The 22,749-nt window shown below is 40.4% G+C and overlaps 1 protein-coding gene across 1 annotated transcript in view; it reads right to left on the bottom strand.

Annotated features, from left to right (window-relative positions):
• ITGA11 (integrin subunit alpha 11) overlaps window positions 1-22,749 on the bottom strand; it is a 144,897-nt gene that overhangs the window by 70,656 nt on the left and 51,492 nt on the right. Inside the window, exons 3-8 of the mRNA XM_063448735.1 lie at window positions 8,173-8,282; window positions 5,698-5,789; window positions 4,130-4,244; window positions 2,997-3,124; window positions 2,760-2,908; window positions 985-1,129 (exon numbers count right to left, since the gene is read on the bottom strand). Of these exons, the coding sequence (XP_063304805.1) occupies window positions 985-1,129; window positions 2,760-2,908; window positions 2,997-3,124; window positions 4,130-4,244; window positions 5,698-5,789; window positions 8,173-8,282 (739 nt within the window). The remainder of the gene's footprint in view (window positions 1-984; window positions 1,130-2,759; window positions 2,909-2,996; window positions 3,125-4,129; window positions 4,245-5,697; window positions 5,790-8,172; window positions 8,283-22,749) is intronic.

Below are 22,749 nucleotides of genomic sequence, written 5' to 3'. Positions count from 1 at the left end.
ACCGCTGCCTGCGTTCATGCGAACAAGATGGCCGCCACCTCGTGGTTGTTAATGCGAACAGCAGCCACCCAAACAGACAATTAGAACACTGCAGTTAGAATTTTTACTAAGTGTTAATAGGGCTTAACAAGCTCCCGGGTGGTCTTTGGTTTGTGCTCCTGTTTGGTTCCCGAACCACATAATCCGAATTGCACGAACAGGGCTTTTTTAACATTCTTGAACCAAAGTCTAACACATGGGCCATAGTCTTGAGGTAAGAGGCTGGCCAGCAGGCCCCTCCAAGAACCCGTGACAAGGTTCACCCACGAACCCCATATATAGCTCTAAAATAAAACCTATACACATCTGGCCCCAGCACTCTTAGTGAGGTGTTCACGTGAAGCTCCATGTGCAAATAATAAGTTAAGCAGTTAATTTACATGTTGTATTGCACAGTGATGTTAGAAAATGGATGAAAGCCCAAACTAAACACATAAACATGTTTCTTTGAGCTCTACATTGGCTTGTAACTCATCTAGTACATTGTATCGTTCGATTGTAAGCTCCATTGCATAGGGTCCTCTTCACCTACTATTCCTGTATAGCACACATGTTGTATTAGAATTAAATGTTTGTCCTGTTTACTTATTGCACAGCACTGCAGAATATGTTGGCGTTAAGAAATAATTGTAATTGTAAATAGATATCTGTATGCAGTATGTTCACATTGCAATTACTGTTCAGGTAAGTTCAAGCAAGTCCCATTAATTGTGAATAGCAAGCTGTTATGGAACATTTTTTCCAATGAGTCCTGTATCACCGCAGGCTTGGTGTTGTCTGATAGCCTACAGGTTCTAATATTCTCCCACAATGTCTGCTGTGGTTTTATAAGCTGCATCAGGGTCAACTATTGGCAAGCATCACCAGTAAAATAGCCTTGGCAGTGGTTAAAGTATTTCTTGCTGGACGGACATGCATGAAAACAGAGGTCAGTTTATAACTCACTGCTACTGCATAGCGTGTTATGTTGTCCTTTTCGCTGCACTCTATCACCCTCTCCAAATCTTGATTATCATGTGACTCTCCATCTGTAATAACGATCATCACTTTTTTGGCTCCCTTCCTTCCACCATGCTGAAAAGCCTCGGTGCTGCAAGAGACAAAAAAAATTATTATACACAGAAACTTGCATGCTAAAAACAGCGAGCCAAGTAGACGTTATACCATGCTAAAACTGGCACACTGTATTATAACATACCGAGAGTGGCATGCTGGATGTAGATACCCAAATACATTAGAACATCGATACGGGCATGCAGTGTGTATATACCCAAATACATTATAACACACGGTTACTGGCATGCAGTGAGTATATACCCAAATACATTATAACACACTGGCATGCAGTGTGTATATACCCAAATACATTATAACACACTGTTACTGGCATGCAGTGAGTATATACCCAAATACATTATAACACACTGGCATGCAGTGTGTATATACCCAAATACATTATAACACACTGGCATGCAGTGTGTATATACCCAAATACATTATAACTCACTGACATTGGCTCACTGTATGTATATACAGAGAGGGAAACATTTATTTAATCCCCTGCTGATTTTGAGCATTTGTTCACTGACAAAGAAATGATCAGTCTATCATTTTAATGGTAGGTGTATTTTAACAGTGAGAGACAGAATAACAAAACAAAAAAAAATTCCAGAAAAACGAATGTCAAAAAAGTTATAAATTAATCTGCATGTCAATCAGTGAAATAAGTATTTGATCCCCTATAAATCAGCAAGATTTCTGGCTCCCAAGTGCCTTTTATACAGGTAACGAGCTGAGATTTGGAGCACTCTCCTGGCACTGGGAGGCGGGAGCCCTATAAATGTGCAAGTGGTTGCGGTGGCAGTCCTGGCACTGGGAGGCGGGTGCTCTATAGATGTGTAAGTGATTATGGTGACAGTCCTGGCACTGGGAGGCGAGACCCCTATAGATGTGCAAGTGGTTGTGGTGGCAGTCCTGGCACTGGGAGGTGGGCATTTGTGCAGGGGGCTCCCAGTGCTCAGACTGCCACCACAACCACTTACACCTCTATAGGGCTCCAAGTTCCAGACTGCCACCACAACCACTTACACATCTATAGGGCTCCTGCCTCCCAGTGCCCGGACTGCCACAACAACCACTTACACATTTATAGAACTCCCAGTGATAGGAATTAGCTTATTGGTCAAGATTTCTATCATCATGCATGGAATTTTCCCTCCTTCTCTCTTGTTTTGAGACTTTTCCAAAATCCGAAGGACTTTGGCACTTCCGAACTTCGGACATTCGTAAGCATCAGAATGTCAGAATGTCTGAATTGCATGAAATTCGTCCGAATGAAGATTCAGAACGAACGAATTTCACATGTCTAATTATGACTCACTGACAGTGGACACGCACTTTGTATATACCCAAATCCATTATAACGCACTGATAGAGGCTTGCACTTTGTATATTCCCAAGTCCATTATAACGCACTAATACCAGCATGCAGTTGGTATATACCTAAATACATTAGAACACACTGATAGTGTCATGCTGTATGTAGAAACCCAAACACAGTATAACATTGATACTGGGATGCTACAGCTCTACCGCAGCCAACCATTATAAAAATAAAGATCACCAAACACCAAACCCCCGTAGCAGCACCTATGATTTGTACATATGCACATGTAATCTTTATCATACTACAGTCATGTTCCAGTGATTCAGTTCCTTACCATGCTTTTTCAATTCCCAGAGCTGTGCGTGTCTCTGTCCCTCCTCTTTGCTCGATGCTTTTCGCCGCCTCTACCACTTCAGTCACAGAGCGAAAGTCGTTCAGATGAAACTCATGTACCACGTCTTCTCCATACTGAAGTACTCCGACCTGTCAGGAAATGAAAAGGGACTCTGCGGATCACTGCAGCATCTGCACATGTGGCAAGGAAGCTGAAGTAAGAGCTTTTTTGGATTACCTGTATTTGCCCAGGTGCAATGTAGAATTTCTGTAGAATACTAATGAGGAAACCCTGTACTTCCACCCAGGGGTAGATACTGTTGGACCCATCCAACACAATCACGATATCCATGAAAGTTGGACACCCTGAAAAGAATAATATCATCATAGAGCAAAGAATAAAACTGAATAAAAAGTAAGCAGTTATGTGTTACACTTGTTAGAACTTGCCAGTACTTCAAAATACGGTACTTTAAAAAAACCAAAAAAAAAAAACATTGAAATAGTCATTAAGACACATGTTTGTATGATCAGGTCATTGTACAAGGGCAGGATCTGCAGAGCTAGAATATGTTGTTCTTCTAGAAATAATAAGTGATGGAATCTTGGGCTCGGTATGCGTAGCGTAAAGGTAATTGGTAAAATATTCCAAGGCAATAGTACTGAAAGGGTATAAGAGAGTACTGAGAACGGAGAACTGCTTCCCTTCGGTCAGTCCCTGCTCAGATCTCAAGTTGGTTTTAGCATCTTAAAGCACCACTATAGTGCCAGGAAAACATACTCGTTTTCCTGGCAGTATAGTGCCCTGAGGGTGCCCCCACCCTCAGGGTCCCACTCCCGTGGCGCTGAATGGGGAGGGAGGGGTTGGGACTCTCCTCCCTCTTCTTCCATCACCAGCTGAATGCGCATGCGCGCCAAGAGCCGCACGCACATTCAGTCAGTCCATAGGAAAGCATTCTCAATGCTTTCCTATGGACGCTGGTGTCTTCTCACTGTGAAAATCACAGTGAGAAGCGCCGAAGCGCCTCTAGCGGCTGTCAATGAGACAGCCACTAGATGCTGGATTAACCCTAGATGGACCTGGCACCCAGACCACTTCATTAATCTGAAGTGGTCTGTGTACCTATAGTGGTCCTTTAATGTAATTTTAAACAAAAATATTATCGGAAAAAAAAGATTATAGGTGATTTTCATTGTTTTATTCAATGTGTAAATTCCAGAAAAGTGATGTTCCCCTTTAATAAACTTGTGTATTATCTGAATTCTCTAAATGCTTTCACTCTAATTCTTAAATAAGCCAATATTCCAGTTTTAATGTATGAATGATCTGCCTCATGTTTCTAAGTGAAGCAGGTAGATCGCTATACTTACTCTGTAGAGCAGGGGCCACTATTCTAGAGAAACGGAAGTTGGAGTTGACTCGGGAGCACATTCCTGTGGTGTAATAAGAACTTCCACATTCGTGGGACCAAAGAGGGCTGCAAGCCTAGGGACAGAGAAGGAGAATATGTTGAAAGGGAGATGGGGGATACAGGGGAACATAACATATTGAAAAATAACCAGGCAAACAATAGAATGGAGAAGATACATTTTACATGCCAGAACTGAGAGTGCTACTGGAGCGCACCAGACTGGCTAAAGGGGGGATGGTAGGAAGTACTGTACGATGAGCACATAATGGTTATACCATGAGGAGAGGATATGCTTAGATACATTTAAAATGTTGCTGTCACTACAGTAACACAGATATGATGCTGGATTCGAAAGACTTAATGCAATAGCATTATTATATCATCATATTAAATGTTAATGACAATGTGCATAATGTCACTCTTGGGATGCAGAAGGTACAAGTAAATTTACGTTTTTTTCTATTTGCTGTATTGGTAAAATGGCATTTACTGTAACCTGAAGATGAGACATGCTTTATTGGTAAAACGCTAGGTACTGTAACCGGAGGATGAGACATGCTTTATTGGTAAAACGCTAGGTACTGTAAGCTAAAGATGGGGCATGCTGTATTGGTAAAATGCTAGGTACTATAACCTGAAGATGGGGCATGCTAAGGAGAGGATTCTGTAAAGAGAGGATAGGAGGTGCTGTATGGAGAGGATGCCTATAAGCAGAGAATGGGGCATCATTTTTTATATTGATTGGGTTCTGCAAGAAGAGGATATGACTTTATAGGTATAGGCATTAGGAGCCTGCTTCATGGGGACGGTAGGTTATTCTGCATGGGTTTAATGGGTTACTCAAACATTGAGATTGCAGAAGACTAGGATCTAGGAAGAGGATAGAAAGATGTGAGACACTGCCATTCTGACAAGGCTTCTGGGGTTCTAAGAAATATCACATCTCTTTCTACGAAATAAGTGTGCAACAGAGAAAGATGGAGTGCATTGTAGCCTGTAAGCAAAGGATGAAACACGCACGCAAGGTATTATGGAGGATGAAAATGGGATGGGGGGTTGTGTAGTACAACTGTATAATAGGTTATACAAATAACGGGGCATGATGCATTTATTATGGAGGGTGCTGTAAGCAGTCATGTAAATACTGTATGGCAAGCAGATTTCTTTGGAAGAAGAGAATTTTCTTTTGTACTGCAGATTATGCACAAGTGCAGATGTCAGCATCAAACATTTTACGACATGGAACACTATCCAACATTTATACCGCATTCCATATTTTATGGCATACCTGGGGGAGGCATAGTTGACCCCCCGCCTCATCCAAACCAAGTGCCTTTAGTACATTATTAAAAATAAATAAGCTTAGTCAGCCTATGTAGTAGCCTGGTGTCTGTTCAAGGGTTACTTGCAGGTTTTAGTTTGATTCAGGAGAGACTAGTACATGGTAGGCGGACACGATATTTACTTCTACAAGGGGGTAGGAGAGAGGTCAATCACAGACCATACTGTTATCAGATGTGACCTTACCACAAAGCTGTTATCCTTAGGATTTGTGACTAAACTCATTCCCAGTCGCATGTTGTCCTTCCTCTCCGAGACATTGGACAGCGTCACCCTGCCTGAGAGACTTCAAATTACCATAGAGATAAGCCTTTGAGACCTCCAGAAAGACTTGAGAAACCTTTGAGTTACCGCAAAGAACAGCATAGTCACAGAACTTACCATAGAAACTGAAATGGAAATACATTCTATAAGAATGATAAGAGAAATAGCAAACAATCCGATATCTCCCTGCAAGTGTCTTTCTTTGTAAAAAAATATTTTACTTTTTACTTCTACTTCCAGACTGAGAGAGTATTTCTAGTCCACATAATTTATTTCCTCTTTTGGCCAAAATCATGGTCCTCTCACTCCCATATGCAGGATGCACAATCACCATCTTCATCCCCCCACCATTAGGTGACTGCCTGGGAGCCAAGCTGTGACTCTTTAGCTTCTGTCAGATATAAACTCCCATCTATGAAAACAGTCGTCAGAAAGAATAGTTATTGAATATATCATTTGATATATTGATATACTCTTGAAAAAGGCGCCTGAGAGCGCTGAAACGCGCGTCGAGTCTTGACGCTTTTCTTTTTAAGTTAGGACAGTTTTCTCTATGTAACCTTTCATTTGTTGATTTATCTATGATTTGGGAACCACTTTAGGAAGTTAGCTCACTTGGACTTCACAATCTAGAACACATTTACTCTGTAATTTAGGTATAGGTTATGGAAGTAGCTTTTTAGTGTATAATTTATACTACCTGCATCTATGTCTGTGCATTCAGACACTTTCTGTTCTTTGATTTAGATAGAAGCTGTGGAGGAGGCTTCTACTTCTTCCTAACATTTACTCTGTCCTAATATCCTAAGATTTCTCACTTTTTATCAAGCAACCTTAGCTATTTAATTGGATATTGGATCCTATTTGGCTCTATCTCATTATATTTCGGGATACTAATGTCACACTAGGGGCACTGCATACCTCCGACGCGAGGGATTGCTATCAAATATACCTGCTACTAAGATTATATCTAAGAATATAGCATAATAGTTGTTTTTCTTTTTTCTTTCCCTCTGCTAATTAAAGTTGCGTTTGTCCCAGACATCGATCCTTAACCTGTGTTCCACTGCTATCGGTGGGAACACTGGTCTTGGTATTTCTCCGGGATAACAATGTCACACTAGGGGCACAGCATGCTTTTGATGCGAGGGAACGATATCAAACAGACCTATTACCCCTATACTGATATAAGCAAGCTGCTCATTCATCTATTATTTTTTATTTATAATTTTTTTCATTTATTTTTTCTATTTTCTTCTTCTTCTGCTTCTGCTGTTTCGATACTAAGTTTACAAACAGAGCATAATATATTAGGTAGCTATTTCTTTTCTTTCCCCTGCCAATCAAGTTGCGGTTGCCTCAGACATCCATCCCTAACCTATACTCCACAGTTATTAGCGGTCACTGAGTTATTTTATATGTTTACTTCTATATCTACATGTTATCATATGTAATACATTAGGAACGATATATATGAATATACAATATCTGCATGTCCTAACCTCTTTTGATTATACTTATAATCATATATTCGCCTGTGGTTCCTAAGTGGATGTTACTTGAATAGTATTCTACTTATATAATTTAGCTCATACAATTTACTTTAGAATTATTCATGTACGCTTAAATATTTATACAGTCTACAAGAGTCTGTCCTTTTTAAATCACTTGCACATTTTTTCTTTTTCCTTCTTTTTGGTTTTGTGTAAATGAGTCCATAGACTCTAACAAATATAATTCAATAAAGATCGTTTTTTACTTTTATTATACTACTATTCCTGGGCCTCACGAGTTAATATTACTATTGTCGGTACACCTCTGGGGGGATTTGGAGCGGAACGGCACTATGCCTTCTATCCTTGCTAATCCTCCGAGGTAATTTTTCTCCTCTATATTGATATACATAGTCTTGAGCAGGACATGGACAAGTCTAATAAGAGTTAAACTCCAGATCAACACCATCCACTGATTTATTGATGGCAGCTGAACTAGACTCACAGGTTTGTAAGTGTTTGCACTTGGACCACTGGCCTGCAGTCTCAATGGTCTCGAAGGCTAGAAGGAAGAGAGCAGTATCTCACTATGAAGAGTACTGGCATGTATTATGTAAAGGGTTTGCAAGAGGCTGCAGGATGGAAGGAGACACTGGTGACAATGAAATTATGAGAAACATAGTTTGCATTACACACATTTCTTTGAATGCATACACACTGTGCATACGGAGGTTGCAAGAATATATGATGTCACACACTTCTTCTGTATCTGTCAAATACATTTATCATCTGTGCCATGGACCATTCACAAAGACAAGAAAACTCCCATTGGTTGGTCTTGTCCCTCTGGCCAAAAGATGCCAGCCTTCCCCTCATTAGCATCTTCTAGAGCTCTGTCACCTACCTATCCCAAGTTTAGTGCAGTCACTGGAGGTCTCATTGCCAACCGGGCACTTGTAAATGTCTCCTGTCTTCTGAGCTCCATTCATTTCAAAGGGTGCTCCAACAACCAACCTGTACAGGAAAGCATAACAGAGTTAGGGATGCAGTCCGCAGTTACACAAATATTTAGCAACTAAAATGTATGCATTTAGGAGGTCTAAAAATACATTAAAGCATTGGAATCCATTCTGCTGTATTTAACTCTACCATGATACAGAGCACCTCCATCTTGGCTCCCTGTTAATCATTGTTATATAAGCTCAGTCATTGATTGTAACGGATCACCTGGCACCCCGAAGAGATACCTTACGTAGATGGATGCCCCTAGTGCTTCCCGAGGACTCCAAGCACTCCGCCAGACACTATAACCACTGCAGACCCCACGAACCACCGCAGCTTGGTTGGGGTCTCGCCGTCTCCACCCACTCTGGACCCAAGACCAGGGTTCAGCTTCCAGTAGGTCAACCTCTCTGAATTCCAGAGAGCAGGAACAACAACAAGCTCTTAGCAGAGCTTAGTGATTATACCCTGGGGAGTATAGTGATTATAGCAATCCCCAGAGTGTAGTTCTCCAATCCCCCAAACATGAGCCGAAACTTCATGAAGGTCCAAGATGATCTGACTTTAATTAACACTCACAGACTTTTATGAAAGTCCCCATGCAAGGGGACATCCCACAGGGAGGGACAACAAATCACGTATCGTAAAACATAAAACACACCCAGCACAAACACATAAAATCCTCCCCTCTGCCTGTGATATAATTACTGAACACAATGGGTTAATGTAATTTATCACAGGCAGGAAAAATAAACTTTTTCTACATATACTATAACTTTAAAAATATGCATCACATTCACATAAAAATTACATATTCACAATCAACCCATTCAGGGGAACAACATCTTTAAAAATCAGACCAGGGGCACGAATCAGACCAGGGGTTCAAAAGTTAGCAAAAGTATTTTTAAAACCCACTGCCAGCATGGCTTTCCGGCCCAAACCAGTTTCACAAGAGTCCTCTATCCTGGAGACAATGGAGAGGTAATCCAATTATATCCAGGGATAAAGGCAGACTCCATTGAGCACATGTTAGCAAAAGACACAAAAATACATAACTCCTATCATACTGAACAGAACCCCCACATTCAACCCATCCCCAGATGGCTTGGATCTGAGCGCTCAATATATCCGAACAGCACTCAGATGCCACAAACACAGTCAAATCGCCATGGGGTTTAAGTCTAGCATGGGCTGATGAGAGGGCCATAGTCATGAGGCAGGATGCTGGCACTCAGGCTCCTCCAACAGCCATGGGAAAAGGGCCACTTGTCACCTAACCATCTAGGGACAAAAGGCGTTTTGTCACATTGATCATGATATGTGGCATAATATTGAGCCCCATATGTGTTGCTAAGAGGATGATTTGGGGCCTGCGACCCCAGGTGTCGGTCTCTAGTCCCAGATCTCTACAGGTAGTGAAAGGGTCTGGAGGATATTAGTGTTTTGTTTGTTTTTTACATTTTAAATCAGGCAGTTGCTTCTCAAAGCAGCTTTCAGATATAAAAAGTAATATCACTAGTATAGTGCTCCACAAGGCTACTAAGGGGGGGGGATGGTGCCCTCCAAGTGGAGGGTGCTGAGGGAACATTTTCGTGGGTTTGGGTTTGTTTAGTTAGATGGTGAATGCTGTGAGCACATCTTTCAATCTCACTTTTCTAGGTAGACACAGTTTATATTACTATTTCAATCAAACCTTTCTGCATATGAGCTTGTTTGTTCAGTGCGCACATGGTTGATGAGCAATCAGACATCCCCAGTACTGGATATTTCAGGTGAAAATTTAAACAGGAAAGTGTGGAGAGGTTGCTGGATTAACACTTGAAATGCTCCATATTACTCAGCATGAAAGGGTTAAACATCTCCAACAGTACCAATAGCCTTTACTCATCCAATTCAAAACATCTGCTGACAAAGTGATCTATTTACTGAACAGTGAACTAGAAACAAATAAAGATAAAAAAAAAAAACGTGCCGGAAAACAAAATCTGTTCATTTGGATTTATTTCCAGATTGTGCAGTTTAGTTTAAAGTTTGCAAGTTGCTTATCAACCTATCAAAACTTGCTGTTTAGTGAAAATACCCCACATCTTATACATATACAACTTATACTCTGTCAAACGAGGGAGCAAACTTCCAACACAATTTGGCCAGTAGTGATGTGCGAGATACCCTGCCAAGCTCTTCTGCTGAATCCAGAAGTGTGCGGCCATGTTCACTTAGACTGAATGCCCAAGTGGCTAAATTTGGATTCCTATACCACAAAACCTGGTTTATTGAAAAGGCCTCTAAGTCATTCATTATGGTAGGACTCATCTAATGTTAACTATTTGTTTTCCACAACAATCCACCAGGTTTGTTTGTCCTCAATCCCCCTCATTTGTTTGGCTGTGCATAAAACCAATATATGAAAGCTTTGGAAGCTCCCCAAATTGACAGACGCAGCCCATAGACAGATAACATGTAAGGAAATGCATAAAACAGCTATAGAGTCCTAGTTTCATTGTTTTTACCAGGCATGGAATGAGCAAAGGACCCATAAACACATCATATGGAATATTCAATAACTTGCATATGGCTTTTCCTCTTGCAAATAGTTAAATCCCACTATCCCAGCATAGTGCAATCTTGGAACTTACAAATAATAAAAAAAAAATATATATATTCACAGAACCACCTGTCACTGCCTATAAAACAAGCAGCCAATCTTTTGATTCGAATCTGGCTGCCATCTATGGAAACATTTGTATTAGGCACCTGCATGTGCCATAAGTGGGAATATAAAACTATAAGTACATTAGTGTAGGAACTGCAATCTACCAGGCATGCAATGGAAACAGCAGAGAATGCACAGACATAATGCACAGACATATCAAGCAAAAAAACAACACATACACACACACACAGATGTAAACAATGCTGGTTATAATTTGGCCCAAAAAGCTAAGATGGAAAACATTTTTCAAATCAATTATACCAACTTGGCTTTATTGATCTAAATACTCATACTTTGTTTTTTAATTCTCTACAATTAAGCAGCTAAAAAGGATGTAAACCACACAGTGAACACAATAAAACACAGTGCCAATATAAAATGACACATGACCCTTTCCAGAGAGAATGTCAGTTCCCTTCACCTAATAATAATAGTAATATTTTTCATTTGTTTGGAATTCATACATACCAATAGTTATTGCAAATCCAAGCACAACATGGTAACAAATCATAAGAGTTAAAAAAATAAATAAAAAAGTTTGCAGTTCATTATACACAATGCTTGATCTACTACAGGTGCATAGTGATAAGTCTACCTCAGATACACAGTGGCACACATAATGGACAGACCTAGTGTGTTTGACTGGAAGTAGGGTAACTTTTTTATTTTTAGTTGTGGTCTGGCGTGTAATTTTATTGCATTCTAAACATTTGATTACATTTATTCTAGACATGGTTTTAATTAGATATTTTTTCATATAACATAAGTATTGCTATTGTTGAACAATATCAAGCCTCAGCATTTTTAATTACGGTTACCCCAAGACAGCATTTTGCAGGCCTTGTCCCATCTGACGGTCACCTCGGTGCTGAATTAACTATTATGCTTTTTCCTGTACATCCCTAACCTCTCACATGCATAATTGCAGCTCGCAGTGTATACGACTCAGCTCACAGATGCTGGGTTCATTCTTACCAGACACAGAGATTTTGGGATTCTGTCCATAAGTCTGAGGGACTTAAAGACAAAATCTATTCAGCAAAACCATATGTGAAGAGTGTGAGGAGTTTGCTCATATGGGGATAAATGGACAATGGTTATCTGAAATTTAATGATTCATTTCTGAAAAGCACAGACACAAGCTGGGAATTGAAGTACATAAAGAGGCACTGACTTATACAGACCTACAAAGTACCCTATGAATCCCATTGCTATTCCCCCAAAACTCAGCATCTCATGCTGAGCACATGTGGCCTCATTGGTGACGGGGACATTCCAAAGCGACAGACATAAAGGAAGAACCTCCTAACATCTGGGCAAAGGGCACTGAGCCAGGAAAAAACGAGCAGCAGTAAACTATTACCCAGCAATGGGACAGAGCTGCGAGAGCTGATCACTCTTTTACTCCACTTTTGTCTTCTAACCAAGGGATCGAGAATGAAATTGGGAAATAGTTTGATGTGTGAGCACAAGATAGGCTCATTATTATCTTTCGTACTCACAGAGTTATTCACTAAAGTGAGAACTGTAGGGAACTCAAAGTAAATTTCAAATTTAAGGTCAAAATAGCCGAGTGTGAAAAATTCTCCAAGTCAGCTATGATTCCAGTTTGGCTACTTTGGCCTTAAATTTGAAATTCACTTTGAAATATCTTAAATTCCCAACAAGCACGGACAACATGCCATATATGAGATTCATTAATGACAGGGGGTTCAACCTTGGACAGTTTTATATACAACCCATAGTTCTTTGCCTGCCGATGCCTGGATTTATATATATATTTTTTTAAAGACAAAACAAAAGAATAGGATTCACTTCAATACATATTAAAACAAATGCAATTCACCTGCATGGCAGTATTTAACCTCTCACTGTCCACAAAACGGTTAATATTTTTTACTCTAATAAAAACTTTAATTACAAAAGCAAACATAATTGATACAAGTGACATCCCATTGTACAGCACTTCCGAATTTGCTGGTGCTATATAAATAATAAAATAATAATAAGACATGTTTACTATGCAAGTCATGGTGATACTCATACTATGTGTAATGCTCTCCTTTTCTGGCCTTTGCATCGTTATGTCCAGTCATCATAACAGATCCAACTACCTGGCCTCAACTGGATCCCACCTTCTAATCAGCCTACTTCAGACTTAGACTATAGCCAGAGCATTGTGTTTCTGTGGCTTAAACGGACACTCCAGACCCTAAAGCACATTAGCTTGCCAAAGTGTCCTCTTTTTTTCATTTTATAAAAAAAATGCTGATTTCAATAGAAATTGGCCCTTTTATAAAGTAACCTTCTTACACCCTCCTCCCAACTGTCAATCAGAAAACCGGTCAATCAGAGAACCAGTCCTATTACTTCTTGGTTTGGTTAGCTCAGTGGAGCTAAACTTAAAAGACAGCAATTGCTCAGAACACCTGCCTTGCAAAGACTTCTTATTGAGCTGCATTGGGAAGTCTGTGATTGGAAGGGGAGGCATTGCACAGGCAGCAGACAAGAGAACGGCAGGTTTTACAAGCTATTTTAGATATACTCACAATGAAAAACTGTGTAAATAAATGCCTGCATGTTTTCTTTGGGGCATATCTACTAAACTGTGATATTTAAAAATAAATCAATTTGTATTTGGGCAGTAGAGTGTCTTCTTTATTGTTAGTCTTCAGTTCTGTTTCTTGTGTTTGTGTACTTGTCCTCGCTTCCTTACCTTCAGATACATCCTTGTTTATTCTGTTTTTATTTTGTGTACTAGACACAACTTTACTTATAACCATTTGTATATATCGGTTGTCCTTTACCTGGCTTATTTTTAATATTTAGCTCTTCTGGTATCCTAAACCTTGGTATCCTTCGGACTACATACTGTCGTTTTTGCTACTCACTACATCAGGGGTATTCAACCTTTTAGTACCTACCGCCCACTTTTGTATCTTTGTTGATGGTAAAACTAATTTTATAGCTCAAATGCAATGTATTTATTGATTTATTTTAAATATGTACTTAAATGTATCTATTTTTTTCTATTTTGTATTCTTTTTTCTATGTGTGTCTGTGAGGTGCTGTGTGTGTGAAGGGGGCAGTGCGTGTGTGTTTTTTGAGGGGGATCGTGTGTGTTTGTGTGTGAAGGGTGCATAGGGTCTATGCTGTGTGTAGGTGGGTGAGAAGGGAAAATCTTAATGTCTCCAACGTCCTTCTTCTTACCTTTTTACCAGGGAGGGGGGACATAATGCTGCAAGCCGTGGTGGTCCAGTGGTGGCATGTTCATTTTAGCCTGCAGCTCCTCCGGCTGCAGGCTGACTCTCCTGTCCTCCTGCAAACACAGCACTGTATCGGAGCAGTGCCATGGTAATGGTGCCACGGCCTGCTCGCGAGAGGAACACAGAGCCTCCCAGGCTCTTCCCTCCCTCTGCTGGAACTAAGTGCTAGCGGGCCGGTGAGGGAGATCTTTGATCTCTTCACCAGCCCGAGAGGGCTTACAGCAAGGCTGGCTCTGCCACAGTCATCGAGGCCCACTGGGCATTTTTTGCAGAATCCACTACCACCCACCTGAAATCCCAAACCCCCCACTAGTGGGCGGTAGGGACCAAGTTGACTACCCCTGCACTACATCAAGGTCCAGGCTCAGTAAAGACCAGTAAGAGCCTTTCTCTCCCTTTTTCCTATTTAAACTCTATTAGTCTCTACTGTAAACTTTCTACTCTCTCCCTACTGCTTAGCTGGCCTCCTTTAATACTGCTGGTTCTCTGCATAAATTATTTAACATTAACCCCTGCAGTGCTGAGGTGTAGTCTGTCATGAGCATACACTGACAGACATATACAATCCTGACAACAAAAAGGTTAGTAATATGATCACTGAATTTCTCAAAGTCCTTAAAATCTTACCCGTATAAAGTATCTGATGCAAACCATATGTGAACTGTCTATTAACCCACTGTTAACTTTCTAAGTTTATATGTGTTGAATAAACCACAAATAACAAATGTCTACTAAACCAATATAGACACCAGATTATAATACAGAATTTTCTTACGTAGGTGAGTCTCTACTTTGTTTTTATATATGGCAACATACCTTTCCGAAAAATGAATCGGTTCTATTGTTTTAGATACCAGATTTAAAGGAGTCTGCAACTTCCTCTCCTCCCAAGTACATACTGAAAAATGTTCAACCCTCATAAAAAGCTGGACAATATACACATATGGAAGATGGTTCTAGAGGTATCGGTATTTTTCTGCATGTCAATGCTCCAAAGAACTCTCACAGGGTTAATTACTAAACTGAGAAATGACTGGAGTGAATTTTAGAATAGGTATATTGGAAATAATCTCCGTCAGCAATAATAACTTTCTACAACGTCATTACCAGAAAGAATATACTGAACATTTTCAGGAATATTCTGAATAGTACAATATTACATACTTGGGAAAACAATACAGTTACAAACTAGTGGTATATTAAAACCTAAAGATTAAAGATGAATGAACATAAGGTGAACGTTAAAGTTAAACTAGATGGTAGTTTCCCTAAATCTCGCTTGCTGTTTTTAAATATACATTATAAGGCAATTAGTATTAATCATTTAAAACGAGAATAATGGAGAATTGATAACTGAATTTCAAATTTTATGTCACAGTAGCTGAACTGGAAAAAAAAAAGACTACTCAGTTCTTCTCCCAACATATCCTTATGACAAGAGTGACCAAATTAATGTTGGCTAGGAGAGTAACTCCCACGAATGTCAGACAGGTTGGAACATGTATAGTATGTGCTGACACTTGCACTGTACTATAAGTAATATGTATATTATGGAGATTAGTGCATGGATGATGTCCCCTGTCACTGTGTTCATGATTTAAACATTTTTTTCCCCATTAAAATCAGTTATTTCAATACATGCTATCAAGGAATGATAGAACACAATTTTTGCTCTATATAGTAAACCTACAGCCAAGGTTTCTGCTTCCGATTACATATCCGAGAGTTTTGAGCTGACCAATGGGACAAGACAAGGGTGTCCATTATTGCCAATCCTTTTTATATAAGCCCTGGAGTCCCAATAACTATCAGATACAGGGCTGAAATTAAAGGGATCACTGTAGAAAATTATACCCACAAAATATGACTTTTTGCAGACAATGTCATCTTAGCATTGGATGAACCTAATACTTCTTTGAAATACTTATATGAGGGTTTTACAGAACTTGGATAAATCTCATATTACAAGTTAAATAATCACAAACCTCAAGCTAAATGATTGAACATACAGCTTTTAGACTTACCAGACTTAAAATTACAATATAAATATGAATGGAGAGATACATACAACTCATTTCTTGGCATTAATATGTATACTCTAAATAAAAAAAAATATAAAAAATAGCCGGAACTGAGAGGAGAACTAAATAGATTGGATAATTTTGAATTATTGTGATTGTGTCAGGATTACAGAATGATCCAACACGTAGAATTGTGTAACTGATAGGTAACGTATACCGGACCTTAGAATGGCCGGACTAACGTACCAATACAGAAAGAGACACAACGATAAGGAAAAGCCAGGAGTCAGGGATGCCAGAAAACAGGGAAGTCAAAAACAATGCCAAAGTCAAATAACCAGAATTACCAGAATCAATAACGCGTTCTCGGACAACCACAAGAGAAACCATGACAGGGCACTGAGCAGGATGAGAACTGGTCCTAAATACTCCTCCTGGATCTGATAGGCTGTAACCGGCCTTTGACCCCAAAGTCAGTTACCAGATTCCCATTTGCATAATTGCTGCTCAGCATTAACCCTCCTGTGGATTTGGTTGCTGCTCGGCACAACTTTTCCTGTGTGGACAGTAAATGCCATTAACCAAATTTTTATAAGCAGATGAATACATGACAGATTGAGAAGAATTGCTGCGATAACGATGACAATTTTTCTAAACATTTTGCACCTAATATGAACAATCCCATTGAGCATTCTTAATTCCTTCTTTAACCCCCTAAGGATACATGACATGTGTGACATGTCATGATTCCCTTTTATTCCAGAAGTTTGGTCCTTAAGGGGTTAATAAAATCCACTCTGAAATAACTAGATTTATCTGGAGGAATAAAATGAACAGAATTAAACTGACTATATTATAAAGAAATAGAATATGTGGAGGATTGAAAGATTTTAAGGATTATTTCATAGCCCCTAATGCAGCAGCCACTTTTACATTTAATTTAGATCATATTAGGCCTAAAAGATTGCTGATGGAGACTGAAAAAGTATTACCATGATCCATTAAAGAGGTTTTGTGGTTGCCCAAGATTGGACGATCTCAATACATTAATTGGTTTCCTACGACTCAACTGACCTTGCAATCTTGGTAAAAGATATGTGATACCATAAGACCAAATATGCAACTGTCCAGAGCTATGCCACTGTCTGTTTTTTTTTTTGTTTTTTTTTTTAAATATTCCCAAATTTAGAAAATGACTTAGACTTGTGGCATTCACACCCCATTGATCATTTAAATATTTTTTTTCCCCACCAATTCCCTTCTATCTTTTGATAAAGTAAAAATTCAGTATAATTTTGATTTTATGGTTATACAATATCACCTAAAATCTCTTTGGTACAAAAGATTTCTGAAATTCAACATACAGAACAAAAAAATAGATTACTATTAGAAACTACATATGTCATATCTTCAAAAATCATACTACAAGGGAATTACAATCAGAATTTGATTTGTCAGACTGGCACAGAATTCGTAATGCTCTTCAGGGAATGACCCAAAGCTTGAACAATTTAGAAAATCTTAGATCCTATTAAGGTGGTACTTGGTACCTACAAGATTATAAATAATGTTTCCCTTCACTTCAGATGGTTACTGGAGAAATTGTGGGGGGTGGGCACATATTTGGCGGCAATGCAACTGACTTATGGTACATATTTGGCGGCAATGCAATAAATCACAAAGATTTTGGAATGTTATTCTTTTACTCATTCAGATAATTGCACATGACCCGTGATAGCTACTTTCCCTGCCTATTGTTGCATAATATGTATTTGTCTATTATTACATGATCCGTGATAGCTATTTTACCTATTATTTCATAAATCGTAATATATATTCTCCCTGTCTACTATGATATTATTATTGCATGACCTATATCTACAGTCCTTGTTTATTATTACACGACCCTCCACATCTTCACTCTCTGTCTAATATTGCATGACCCATGATGTTTCCCCTGCCTGCTTCCCACTGCATGAACCATAGTCTCTCCTCTCCCTACATACTCCCTTGTTCTGGCCAAGTTATTTGTTTACACAGAATGAGTCCTTACATCACTTCTGTTTCCTGAAGACAGCAATGATTTGGCACGTTTTAAAGTCATGACACTTCGAGCTCGCAAAAAGTTACACATGAAATGAAATCACTGAATACTCATTTTCCATTATGAGAAATGTCACTTGGGCCTGTCTAGGAAAATGTGCAATTACAATATATGGATTTTCATAACATCTCAGCCCATGCCACAGTAACAGATAATTAAAATTAACGTTGTCAAGAAAATGAGCTTTTCTGACATGATACATTGGATGTAGTCCTGTCCCGATCTAGCTCCATGTTAGGACTAGAATGGCCAGCGTTCTAGAATCTATCAATAAACAGATACAGCAATTAAAATAGTGGGTTGGCATGACAGAGGCTACAGAGTGTAATTGAGAGGAGATTACGTAGTAAAGGCTATGGTTTGGTGTAGATTTCACTGTAAGCCCTGTCTCCACTAAGATTTAAAAGGGAATTGCACACAACCTCTACTACCTGATCAACTTACCTCCTAATTATCCCAGGTGCGGTATTATAGTCACATGTTCCCATTCCATCCCAGGTTTGTTCCCTGCTGTATTGCTTTTGATGACATTAGAGACCCCCCCCCCAACCCTATGCAGACCACTTTACAAACATCTTGCAATTACTAAATATTGGTTATGCTGCTTGCTGACCCCTGGGCCAGTCCATCAATGTAATGTCCACGTTTTAGGACTGGTTTGATATAAACAGGAACAAAATAGTGTGCGGCGCATGTATAGAGAAACACCACTAGTACCAAAATATAAACCCAAAGGGTGAACGAGTGGAAAAAAGGTTAACATACCAGATATACCACAAGCCTAAAATGCAAGAAAGAAAGAAAATGCCATAGCATAATACTGTAATAAAAATAAAGAAACATATAAAGACTATGTGGTCCAACTGACATTTACCAGAGCCTGTTACAATGACTGGCTCAGGTAAGATCGCTCAGGAAATAGGGTCTTTAGGGTTTTCCTCAGTTTTCCTTAGAGGTGGCTCAGATTGAGAGTAGTTGGAGTCCTCAAGGTGTATAGAGTAACGGAAAAATGTATATACAACCAATTAGGAAGGTAAAAGTAATACAATTTATTATAAAACAATAAAAAAAACCTTACATTAAGGTCTTGAAATAGCAGCACAACGCGTTTCAATGATTAATCTCGTCTTCCTCAGCTGCAATAATATCAACATGATGAATCATCCACATATTTAAAAGGCTTTTGGCGCCGAAAAGCGGGTACTTAGAGCCCGCCCTCTTAGCCGACCAGCCAATCCTTGCATTCTAATGAGCTAAATGATAATCCGGACGGAATTGTCCTCATCAAGTCCATATTTCCGGGTTCGCACATTTCGCTGATCTTCATTTCCTGGGTCACGTGCGTTCCAGCTCGTCACTGTATGCGTTCCAAAGCTCACACTTCCTGGTTTTCATGCGTTCCATTTCGGAAAGTACGGAAGCTCAGTTCATCGATTAAGTCCATGGTGCTATTCATCATATGTGCATCAAAAAACCATTAGGGCTCAAGACATCGATGATACATGTATCAAAATATACATGTGCATACATAAAAAATAAATAAATAAAACCGAGAAGGGAAAAGGTTTTAGTTAATAGTCAATTTCACCTTAATATCATTTAGTGGAAAAGAAACAGAGCTATTTTAAAGTGACCACATAGTGAGATATAAACAGGACCCAGTGACCGCCCCATCTCAGTTGCATTGATAATGAAGTATTAACACTTCCACATTGTCAATGTCAATTTTATGTTTTAGTGCAGCTGTATATTTATCTGGGCCTTTTTACAAGTGTTCTTGCTTGTTCCTGGTCCAGTAACATGTTTTTAGGGTGTGCAGCTTATATTTTAGATAATGTTGCTTCTCAATTTTTTTTTAGTTATGAAACATCTCACATATATTTTATATTGTTTTTTATTATTTTCATCCAATCTGGATAGCACAGTCTAGCAAAGAGTGCTGGCAACACATAGTGTACCAAATGCAGTTCATGGAAATATAAAGAATATTAGATGTAACCAAAAAACTCCAAATAATCCGAAAATAACTTTAATATTTATGTAAGATACACATTTCTTTTTTTTTTTTGTAAATCTCTTTTTTATTGAGGCATAAAAGTTTGAGGGTACAGAAAAGAAGAGTGGAGACAATAAAGTTTCATACATATCGGGGTCATTACAATACCATGTATATCGTCTCTAGACATTTGTTAGCCTCATTTTATAATTTTTCCGTTTTTGTGCGCAGGTTTTAAACACATAATATTTGTCGTGCCGCAACAGTTACAAACAGTAAAACGTGAGAATTGTGGCATATGATGGTGCTGCACATTTTTAAGACGATAGGCCAATAAAGAGGGGCCATATTTTGTGTACATTTGTTATGCTAAAGAGGGTAATTCACATGCTAGGCTTGGTTCGTGTGAGTCTCGGCAGCTGGTGGGTCGTCTGTGGTACGATGGGGTTTCAAGAGGGATGCATCCTTGCTGCTAAGTGCGTGAATGCACCAGACGCTGGGGTTGTGGTCATGGGACCCATGACTGTATTGGTCAGCTTGTGGACCAATGTCTACGTGTGGTGCGGTTGCATGCTGTGTATGTCGTGTTAGCCTAAGAGCTGGGTATCCCATAGGGGGTGAGCTAAGGCCTCATGATCGTGAGGTGTTTAGTCACCCGGTGTATTGGGTTTGGTTTCTCCTTACCTAGGGAGTAGCGAGGGGGGGAGGTGTGTGGAGAGGTTCAGGGTTCCCTCAGTGACTGTGCGTGGCAGTAAATTAACTTAACATTCTCTAGTTATGAGGGAATTCGCCACTGCTGAGACCCTAGCCTTGGCTGTGGTGCCTGGGGGTTGTCGTGTCTCCAGATTTATGTGAATGGGGTACAGTAACGCAAAAGTGAGTTTGGGATGGGGGAAGAGAAGGATAATAATATCATGGAATAAAACATCATCGGTTGAGAGCCGTATATAAAGTCCCAATCAGACAGTCCTATAAGTTGAGGACCAGCAGGTCATGCAAGCAGGTCGCCAATCTGGCAAATAGTCCTTCAGGTCGGGTCGTCACTCGAGCTGATTCCTGGTGCTGCAGCTCCCGCAGCTGTCGATCTCGGAATGAAGGCTGGTGCGTGTATCGGGTCCCAGATGGAAGTGGGGTGGGGTGCTCTTGCTTGTGTGTTTACCGGTGAGTGGTTTAGGCCCAGGGCTGTCAGGAACGGAGTTGCGTCTTCAATCGAGGTGAGCGTAAGTGGGCTGCCATTCAGGGTCACTGTCAGGGATCCATTCATGCCCCATCTGTAGGCCATGTTGGCGGAGCGGAGAGTGCTGGTCACAGGCGTGAGCGTTTTACGCCATAAGAGAGTCGCCTTAGTGAGGTCCTGATAAAATGTCAGGGACGCCTCTTCGAAACTCAGGGGTGTTTTCCCCTTAATCGCCGTCATTATCAGGATTTTGTCATGGGCTGTGGCACATCGAATAATGACATCTCTCGTCACCTGGGTGGAAGCCCCCGCAGGACCCGGTAGGCGGTAAATTCCAGCAATGTTTATTTTTTTTGCAACCGTCTGGGACAGGATGGAAGTCAGCAATCGTCTGACATAGTGGGGCAGTTCGTCTACCGTAACTGTCATTGGGATGCCTCTTACTTTGATGTTGGTACGGCGTTGACGGTCCTCCATGGCCGTGATTTGAGCAGTGATGGCCCTGTGCTGGGACCGGACCTGGTGCACTGTAGTTTGGAGCTCGGTCACCTGTAGTTGGAGATCTGCAATATCTCTCTCCGAGGTCTGTACCCGGTCCGTGATTGCTTTCATGTCCGTTTTTATGGGAGCGAGTTCTTTCGCCAGTATCTTATGAAAGTCCGTTAAGAGGACCTTCAGGTCGTGTCTGGTTGTCGGTGTGCAGTCGGCGGGTTCTGCAGGCGCCATCGGGTGAGTGGCTACCGATCTATCAGCCCCAGTTTGCTCGTCTAAGTGTGTAGAGGTGTTAGGCCGCGGGGTAGTGACAGGCCGCTGAGCCTCTGAAGGAGCGGGTTGGGGTGGCGCTGGCCGCTGAAACATAGTCCCAATATCCCTGTTATCCATCGCCGTGTTCTTCTGTGAGCGGCGGCCCATAGCTGGCATGTGGGCCAGGGTGTCGGGTAAGATGTGAGGGTAGTCGTCGCTCACCTGCCGCGTGAGCAGCGTCTCCAGGCCTGAGAGGGATAACGCGGGGTAGGCCCCAGTTCTCCTCTTCCGTCTTGGCTGGGTCTTTGGTTGAAAAAAGGGCATCTATCGCCTCAGGAGTCGATGCTCGTTGTGGCTGGCTACTTTTGCGGTCAGTATGGGTTCCCACTTTCGGGTTAGTTGCGTTTTTGGGTGTTTGCGCTGAGGAGCTCACAAGCATGGCGTCCGTGCAGGAT

This window comes from Pelobates fuscus, chromosome 3 (assembly GCF_036172605.1).
Source record: "Pelobates fuscus isolate aPelFus1 chromosome 3, aPelFus1.pri, whole genome shotgun sequence".
Taxonomy (NCBI): Eukaryota; Metazoa; Chordata; class Amphibia; order Anura; family Pelobatidae; genus Pelobates; species Pelobates fuscus.
Note: the sequence above shows the minus strand (reverse complement) of the source record. Positions and strands in the feature narration are given on the sequence as shown.